The 8,982-nt window shown below is 40.0% G+C and overlaps 1 protein-coding gene across 2 annotated transcripts; it reads left to right on the plus strand.

The window, feature by feature from the left end:
* Positions 1–1,129: 1,129 nt before the first annotated feature.
* On the plus strand, positions 1,130–8,477 carry LOC138761877 (tubulin beta-4B chain-like). 2 transcript variants are annotated; one of them, XM_069934783.1, is made up of 4 exons: positions 1,130–1,252; positions 4,992–5,100; positions 5,172–5,282; positions 7,265–8,477. In XM_069934783.1, exons 1-4 carry the CDS (start codon positions 1,196–1,198, stop codon positions 8,323–8,325), a joined length of 1,338 nt encoding a protein of 445 aa, XP_069790884.1. In that variant the 5' UTR covers positions 1,130–1,195; the 3' UTR covers positions 8,326–8,477. The 2 variants fall into 2 exon arrangements, with proteins under 2 accessions (XP_069790884.1, XP_069790890.1); XM_069934789.1 differs by lacking the exon at positions 1,130–1,252 and having other exon boundaries at positions 5,012–5,100; positions 5,151–5,282.
* Positions 8,478–8,982: the final 505 nt, after the last annotated feature.

The raw sequence follows: 8,982 nt of genomic DNA on the forward strand, positions 1-8,982 counted from the left end.
TTTACAGTGATAATCCCATTTTATTAAAACAGGATCTTGTAATAGGCACAATCATGGTGATGGTTTGTTTGTCCTAGCCTCTGGATTAGTAGTTAAATATATTTGGTAAATTCAGTCCCTCCTGTCTATACTATCCTTTACAGTGATAATCCCATTTTATTAAAACAGGATCTTGTAATAGGCACAATCATGGTGATGGTTTGTTTGTCCTAGCCTCTGGATTAGTAGTTAAATATATTTGGTAAATTAAATACTTGCCCTCTGGAATTGACCTGCTACCAGCTCAACTCAAACAAAAAAAAGCAATTTTTGTGACCATACTTAAATCTTTTGCCTTTGCATCCTTCAACTCTACCAAAATTTGATACAGATTCCTGCACTCAAACTATGAGTTGTTTTCCAGGCCCACTAATTATGAAAACACTGCCTATGAAGATAGCAGATAATAGGGGTTTGCTTGGCACTGGTTTGAATCCCAGATACAGGGATTTCCATGGATCACTCAGCAATATTTGTTAACAATGTGGCTCAATTGTAATCACGCCCTTCAAACATAATGCTATGTCGTGTATGTCTGTGTGAGTGATGATTTCTTCCTGCTCCTCGACACCTTTGCCACATGAGGTAGAAATGAGGGCGAACTATAATGCGAGTGCTGTCTACAAAACTATTGACATCAGGTGGCTTTGGGTCGATTTCATTCCACTGTACTGAAGTGCAGGATGTTGTTCATAACCAGATGAAAGGAGGTAAGGTTGGAAAAACTCAATGGTCTAGGCAGTACTTATGGAAAGACAGATTTAATACGCTCTCTCATTGATGCTACCAGGATTTCCCGAGTTTGATTCGAATATATTTAGTTTTGACCAATTCTCTGCATTGCCAACTCAAGGTTTCGCGCCGAACCGCTCCCCCCACGTGGGCTGACTGGAGCGAGGCTCGCAGACCGACTTGGACAGAACCAATGAAACTTCGAGAAAAATAAATATTGAGTGGCTCTCTGAAGATACAGGTTCCCCCACCCCAGAGTGGGCGGATATTTAATTTGATTGACATAAGCTGAACCAATGGAATATTGGGTAATAGGTAAGATGACTGATGACGCAGGCGGACTATAAATTGGGGCGCGACGATTTTCCCCATTCAGTCGGGCTGTAGTTGTCCATGTGTTCTTGTTAGGAAGTGGTGTGGCAAGATGAGGGAAATCGTTCATCTTCAGGCAGGCCAGTGTGGGAACCAGATTGGAGCTAAGGTGTGTACTGTTGTTGAGGGGGTGAAGAGGTTGGCCCAATGGGGTTGATTAGGTGGTGTACGTCCAGGAGTAGTGGGCCAGAGACTGTAGGCCGAGAGATACGCGTCCACATATGAGGGAAACTGCTCTCGATGAGAATATTAATATGTAGGTGCGGGATTTCATTTTCATCGAAGGCAGATCTGGCTTTAGCCTGTTGCCGTGAAGCGCCAAGGTCCGGGCCCGTAAGGCGCTGTTCACCAGGCGGTTGGAAAACCGTTAGAAAGCGCGCGCTTTTAGGAGCCTCCCGCTGGCCTGTCGGGCGACCCCACGCCACGTACACGTCAGCCCTTCGGCTCGTTGCCACGGACACGGCTGAAACATGGAGTGAAGGCATAGAACCAAGAACTGCGCGGGAAAACGTCGGCAGTCGGGCTGCGCCTGCGCCACATTTCCCCGCCGCCTCGGGTGTGGCGCTGCACGTGGAAGAAAACTTGGTGATTCGTCCTGGAATGAGCCAGACAACTCGCATCACGTATCGCTGGACTTGGTGACTGCAGTTTCTGCGAAGAAATTATGTTGGTTTTAATTTGATAGACAAGCTAGCGAGATAATCTCCAAAAAGTGGTATTCCCTCCCCACCCACTGATTAAAAATTAAAGTTCTTGGTTTTTTTTTAAAAAAAAAGCTACTTTGATTTTAACCAACTGTACACTCAAACATTGATCTTCGCTATTCCACAAATTACTTACTATCTTGTGTTAAACATGTCAACTCTGAATATGTCAGTTTTTTCCTCACAAGCGGGGTTTTTGGTTTCTCTCACTGATACCTAGTTTCATGCAATGCTTATTGTAAAGCTTTTCTGTTGGTTCCAAATGCTTCTTGAAATAATGGAAAAAAACTCCTCCGTTTTAGATGCAAAAACTGGAGTAGGTTCCCTAGTGGTATTAAATTAATAATAAAGCTTGTATTTGTCTTTTTAGTGATTGTAACGTAGCATTTATTAAAATTTTTCTCATGGCTTCCATCTTATTGACATTTTAGCAGCTAATTTGTAGGTGGCTAATATAGAAGTAAGGTATAGGGATACTGAGAGGTATAAAAAGTGCATATAAATATACTGGTCAATTCAGGGTTAATAGTTCCATGGCAAAAGTACTGAATGTTCAAAGAAACAAACCTTTGTGCATGACTTAAATCCTGGATGGTGGATATACATCTCCATGGTTGCCTTAATGATTCTGAAACAAAATGCACTGACCAATCCCCTCTGTTATCATTTTTTTAATGTAGGTTTATTGATATAACTCTAATCCCTCAATCTGGGATTAACCCAACACTTCATAGAGGTTGAAAGTTTGTTATAAAGTATTTTTTAAAACTCCCAGGCAAACATTTGCTTGTAGATTATCACGGTCATATATGTACATTATCCCTTGGTATATACCTTTCTGCAAATGCTATCTAACTGGATTGACTCAACTTTAATAAAAAGTGCAGAAGGGTAAAACAGAACCAGATTTGATTTTTTTTAAAATTAAATGCCAAAGTTCAGATTTATTGTTAGATGCATGCATAACATTGGATATAACCCTGAGATTTTAATTTTGTGCTGGCTGTGCAGAACTTCCACCTATTGGTAGTGCAAAAAAAATTATTCAAGAAAAAATAAATATGAAAAATATAATCAAATACAAATGGCAATGCAGAAAATAAATATTCAATGATAAATAATGTGCAAAGTCCTTAAATGTGTCTGATTGAGTTTATTGTTTAGGAGCCTATGGTGGAGGGGTAGCATCTGTTACTGGACCTAGTGGTGTGAGTCTTGTGGCACCTATACCTCTTCTGATGGCAACTTCAAGAACAAAGCATGTGCTGGGTGATGTGGATCCTTGATGATTGCTCCCTGTAGGTTTTCTCTGATGGAGAGATTTGCCTGGTATCTTGGGCTGCACCCACTATCTTTTTCAGGGCTTTCCCCTTAGGTTAATACCAGGTTGTGATGCAGCAGGTCAGCACACATTATACTTCACTACAACACAGGACTACATGTATGTTAAATATCTAAAGCAGCATGCAAGTAACCTCAACTGCAGTTAAATCAAACTGCAATCCTGACACATCTGTTTATCCTCATATGCAACATTAATAAAGGGATAAGATATGAGTGATCTTAACAAGAAAATTCATTTATCCATCTTGATTTTTCTCTTGAGTTTGCGATCATCACAGAAAATGGTCATTCAGGCAGTGTGGTTCAGTTTGCATGAATTCTGGAAAAAATGAAGTACAGCATCTGGGCTACAGCACTAAAAACCTGTTCTCCAGAATTAGTTGCACGTCTAATCTAGTATTTCCATTGGCATCTTCTGACCATGAGAATTTGCCCAGGTACTGTATTTGCCATTGTATAGGACGAACCAGAATTTACACCTAAAATGGTGCTTTTGAGTGGCACTCTTTGTATAAGATGACCCAAAATCTAACACTTAACTACTGATCAGTGGATGCTGATAAAAGCAAATCACAATATTAAAATAACAAATTTTAATTTGAAGGTTTCAATTTTATTTGGATATTTTTAAATAAACCATTGTCGGCTCCTGTAACACTGATTAAAGCCTGTACAGAGCCGGATGGACCCCATGGAGGAGCGCTGAGATTTTGCAAATAATTAACAGGGCGTACACAAGATCGTATCGGAGCCAGTAGGAAGATGGCAGTGGTGGTGTGACTTCAAGATAAGAATTTTAGACACTTCGTATAGGATGACCTGGATTTTAAAGTAAATTCGAGGGTCACCCAATGCAATGGCGTATGTGGTATGTATATTCATAATAAGCAAGTTTGCCTGGTGCTGCTGCATACTAAATTACTTCTTAATCAAGTTTTATAATTGTAGTCAACAGTGTTATGGGCAGACTTGGCAATGGTGAGCAGGTACTACCAAGACTACTTTGCTTCAGATATTTCAGACTGGGCTGAAAATGCAGTAATTGTTTCTGAAAGTAATGAAGTTAAAGTCCATCAAAATGTTCCAATGCAGCAATGAAATGGTTGTGATTTCATAATTCCAGTCATTGATGCAAACGTTCATGGAGGCAACCATCAATTCATTTGTAAACTCAGCAAATGAAAGTGCAGCAACACCTTGACAATTACCTATTGGCTAATGAGTGATAAATTACACTTGTGCCACTTTGAATGGCATGAAGCGATAATATATGCCAGGAGCAGCACCAGACAAACTTTAATGAACGGCAGTCCTGCCAAATTTTCAAGTCCGAAAGATACCACTTAATGGAATAATTTAATGACCTGCACCTGATGATCAGGTCAAAAGTACTGTTCAGAACTTAATGAGCTATATAAATAATGTGACTAAAGAGCAAATCAGAGATTGGGTATCTTATGGTGGTTATCTGCAGATGCTGGGGTTGAGTGCATGCACACAAGTGCTCGAGAAATGTGAATCATTAAACGTTATTTTCTATCATATAAGAATTCTAAGACTATGGCTTTAGTTTTTACAGTATATTATATTCACAGTACAAAACCACAAATATCAATGTTGGTTTGGTAGAATCTTGAAATAGTACTGTAATTCTAATTATCCAATTTTACTTGATGCCACATGATAATGCAATAGAATGATTGCTTCATTTGGTGTCTGTATTGCTTTTGACAGTAAGACAGCAGATAACTTAGAACCATACAACATTTCAAACATGTTCTGGGTCTGCTTTTCTTTTAGTTCTGGGAAGTCATCAGTGATGAACATGGTATTGATCCCACTGGAGCCTACCATGGAGACAGTGATCTTCAACTGGAAAGGATTAATGTCTACTACAATGAGGCTACAGGTATACATTTTAAATATTAATGTTTTGTTTTGTTTATATTACAAATACAGAAATGTGTTTATTTTGAACAGGTGGAAAATACGTACCCCGTGCGATTCTCATGGATTTGGAGCCTGGTACTATGGATTCTGTTCGCTCTGGACCTTTTGGACAGATTTTCAGGCCAGATAACTTTGTGTTTGGTAGGTAAAAGTTATCCAAGTGATTGTTTGAAGGTCAGTTGGATGTTCGCATAATAGAAAAAAATAACTTTTAGAGGTTAATTGGCCAACTCCTAGTCCATTGTTTAATAGTTTGCATATCCCCAATAATTTTTTCAATGGTTTCATTCAGTAGCAAATAATGCTAAGAGGGGCATAAAGAAACAAACAAATTGAAGTTGAAACACAAGGTATATATTGGAAAATGACTCCGGGCTTAGTCCAAGAATTAAAGAACGTCTTAAAAGAAGGTTAAAAAACACTAAAATGATGGAGAAACTCAGCGGGTTAAACAGTGCCTTTATGTAGCAAAGGTGAAGGTACATCACCAACGTTTCAGGCTTGAGCCCTCTGTAGGGACTGCTCCCTCCATGACTCCCTTGTGCAGTCTTCCCTCCCCACCCATTGCCCCCCCCCCCCCCAACCCGGCACCTTCCACTGTGGTCGTAGGAGATGTAACACCTGCACCCACATCTCCCTCACCAAGGTCCCAGACAGACCTTTCAGGTGAAGCAACACTTCACCTGTACCTCCAAAGAATTCATTTACTGTATTCAGTGCACCCTCTGTGGCCTCTCTACATCAGAGAGACTGGTTGCAGATTAGGAGATGGCGTCGCCCAGCACCTCCTCTCCGTCTGCAACAAAAGCAACTTCCCCGTAGCCAACCATTTCAATTCTGAGTCACACTCTCAAGCTCGCATGTCTGTCCATAGTCTTTCACACTACCTCACCCTGAATACCCACAGATAGGAGGAACAACACCTTATTTTTCATCTGGAAACCTTCCAACTTCAGGGCATGAACATTGAGTTCACTGCATTCCACTAATCAGCTTGCTGCCCCTCCCCCCCCCCCCCCCACTAGTTATTACAGTTCCTACTTCCTTTGTCTCTCTGCCTAGACTTCCCCCCTTCCTGTGATGTTTCTCACCCCCCTCCATCTGTCATCTCCCCTTCCCCCTTTTGTTCGGACATCTCTCATGTTCCCCCACATCTTGATGAAGGGCTCAAACCCGAAACGTTGGTGATACATCTTCACCTTTGCTACATAAAGGCACTATTTGACCTGCTGAGTTTCTCCAGCATGTGTTGTGTTTTTTCATTTTACCACGGTGTCAACAGAATCCAGTGTTTTACCTCTTAAAAGAAGGCAAAGGGTTTGGAAAGAATTCAAGGACATAGGGAACTAAAAGTTTTTATTATTATTAATTAATTACAGCGTGGTAACAGACCATTTCAACTTAGAGTCTGCCGCCTAATTAACCTACATTCCCTTATTTAAGATATATTGGATAGAGTAAAGAAAGTTAACTAAGATGGTACCTGGAAATTGAAGGATTATTTTAGGAAAGGCTGAATAGGTTAGGTCTGACTTAATTATATTTAGAAGACTTGAGAGGTGCTATAATTGAAAATTAAGATTATTAGGAGATAAGATGGCAAATTCTGGGTGGTTTCTTCTGAGAAAGACTTACATCAGAGGACAATTCCCGTCCCTAGACAGATAAAGAGGCTAAATCCTTAAATGTATTCAAAACAGATTTTTAATCATAATCAATGATTATGGAAATAGTGTGGACTTGAGTAAGGTTGGATCAACCATCATCGTATTGAATGGCCAACTTCTATTCTAATTTTTGTGGTTTTTTTAGATAGTTTCCCATTTCACTATCACCTTTGGTTAGCTTCACAAAGTTCTTGTTTCATTATTCGGGCTTTTTGATTTGGTTTTTAAAAAAAGTTTAATGAGTTGGTGTAAAATTGTTAGTTACTAGAATTTCCTTTCGAAAGATTGAGCATGGGTCCATTAGGACAGTGCCCTGGAATTAGCAGCAGGTGGAAGATTGTAGTTCCGTAGTTCGAAATGGATCAGTTTTAGACATAAGATTATCTTAAAGATTTTAAGAAATTTGTTGATATGTTGCCTAAAAATACTAATATTTGTTCCTCTCATTTCTTGTAGGTCAGAGTGGTGCTGGTAACAATTGGGCAAAAGGTCACTACACTGATGGTGCTGAATTGATTGACTCTGTTCTGGATGTGGTGAGGAAGGAGGCCGAAAGTTGTGATTGTCTCCAAGGCTTTCAGCTCACTCATTCTCTAGGTGGTGGGACTGGGTCTGGCATGGGCACACTCCTTATCAGTAAGATCCGTGAAGAATACCCTGACAGAATCATGAACACCTTCAGTGTTGTACCTTCACCTAAAGTATCAGACACTGTAGTAGAGCCTTATAATGCAACTCTATCTGTCCATCAGCTTGTGGAAAATACTGATGAGACATTCTGTATTGATAATGAGGCTCTTTATGACATATGCTTTCATACTCTTAAACTGACGACTCCTACTTATGGTGATTTAAATCATTTAATGTCAGCTACCATGAGTGGTGTAACAACCTGTTTGAGATTCCCAGGTCAGCTGAATGCTGACTTGAGAAAACTAGCAGTAAACATGGTTCCCTTCCCCCGCCTGCACTTTTTTATGACAGGGTTTGCTCCTTTAACAAGTCGTGGTAGCCAGCAGTATCGTGCGCTCACAGTACCTGAGCTTACCCAGCAGATGTTTGATGCTAAGAACATGATGGCAGCCTGTGATCCTCGGCACGGTCGTTACCTGACAGTTGCTGCCATTTTCAGAGGCCGTATGTCCATGAAGGAGGTTGATGAACAGATGTTGAATGTACAGAATAAAAACAGTACCTATTTTGTGGAGTGGATTCCCAACAATGTTAAGACTGCAGTTTGTGACATCCCACCACGTGGGCTGAAGATGTCTGCCACCTTCATTGGCAACAGTACAGCAATTCAGGAGCTGTTTAAACGCATCTCTGAGCAGTTTACAGCTATGTTTCGAAGAAAAGCTTTCTTGCACTGGTACACTGGTGAGGGCATGGATGAGATGGAGTTTACTGAGGCTGAGAGCAACATGAATGATCTGGTATCTGAGTATCAACAATACCAAGATGCCACAGTTGGAGATGAAGGTGAATTTGAGGAGGAGGGGGAGGAAGAGGCTGCATAAACAGAATTGTATGTTGTGAACTTCTAAACATGTTTTCTTTGTTAAATTAAGACTTGTTTCTGAAGTTTGACTTTTATTCTTATAGTTTCACTGTTGTGTTTCATATTGACCAATGGTTTGAAAGTTTTAAATAAAAATGGTTCCTAATTTAATTTTAGTGTTTCTATCCTAATAAGCCCAAGGTAAATTCATAAATGAGCTTAGAACTTGAATTATCTGCTGTAAAACACTGTAATGCCAGAATTGTTCTGTTCTGGCCTGGGTGCATGCTACATTTAGTTGAATACATTACTAATAGAAATGTATTTAGTACAAATTTACATAAACTATTTACTTGCATTAGAACTTTAGCCTTCAATGCTTTGGCAATTCAAATATATATTTTAAATGACATGAGAATAAATGCCTTCAGGCAGTGCATTCCAGACCCCATCCACCCTCTGAAATAAAATCTCCCTCAGACCCCTTCTAATACTTGCCCCCTATCTATCCTTGCATGTCACACTTCCTCGCCTCTCAGCTTTCTCCTCTTCAGGGAAAACAAAACCAGACTATCCACTCTCTCATAACTGAAATGCTCCAAATCAGGCAACATTCTGATGAATCCCTTTTACTGCTGCATCTGCTCAGAATGACTGAACCTAAAAGCAGTAATAG

The sequence above is a fragment of the Narcine bancroftii genome, chromosome 1 (genome assembly GCF_036971445.1).
Source record: "Narcine bancroftii isolate sNarBan1 chromosome 1, sNarBan1.hap1, whole genome shotgun sequence".
NCBI lineage: Eukaryota > Metazoa > Chordata > Chondrichthyes > Torpediniformes > Narcinidae > Narcine > Narcine bancroftii.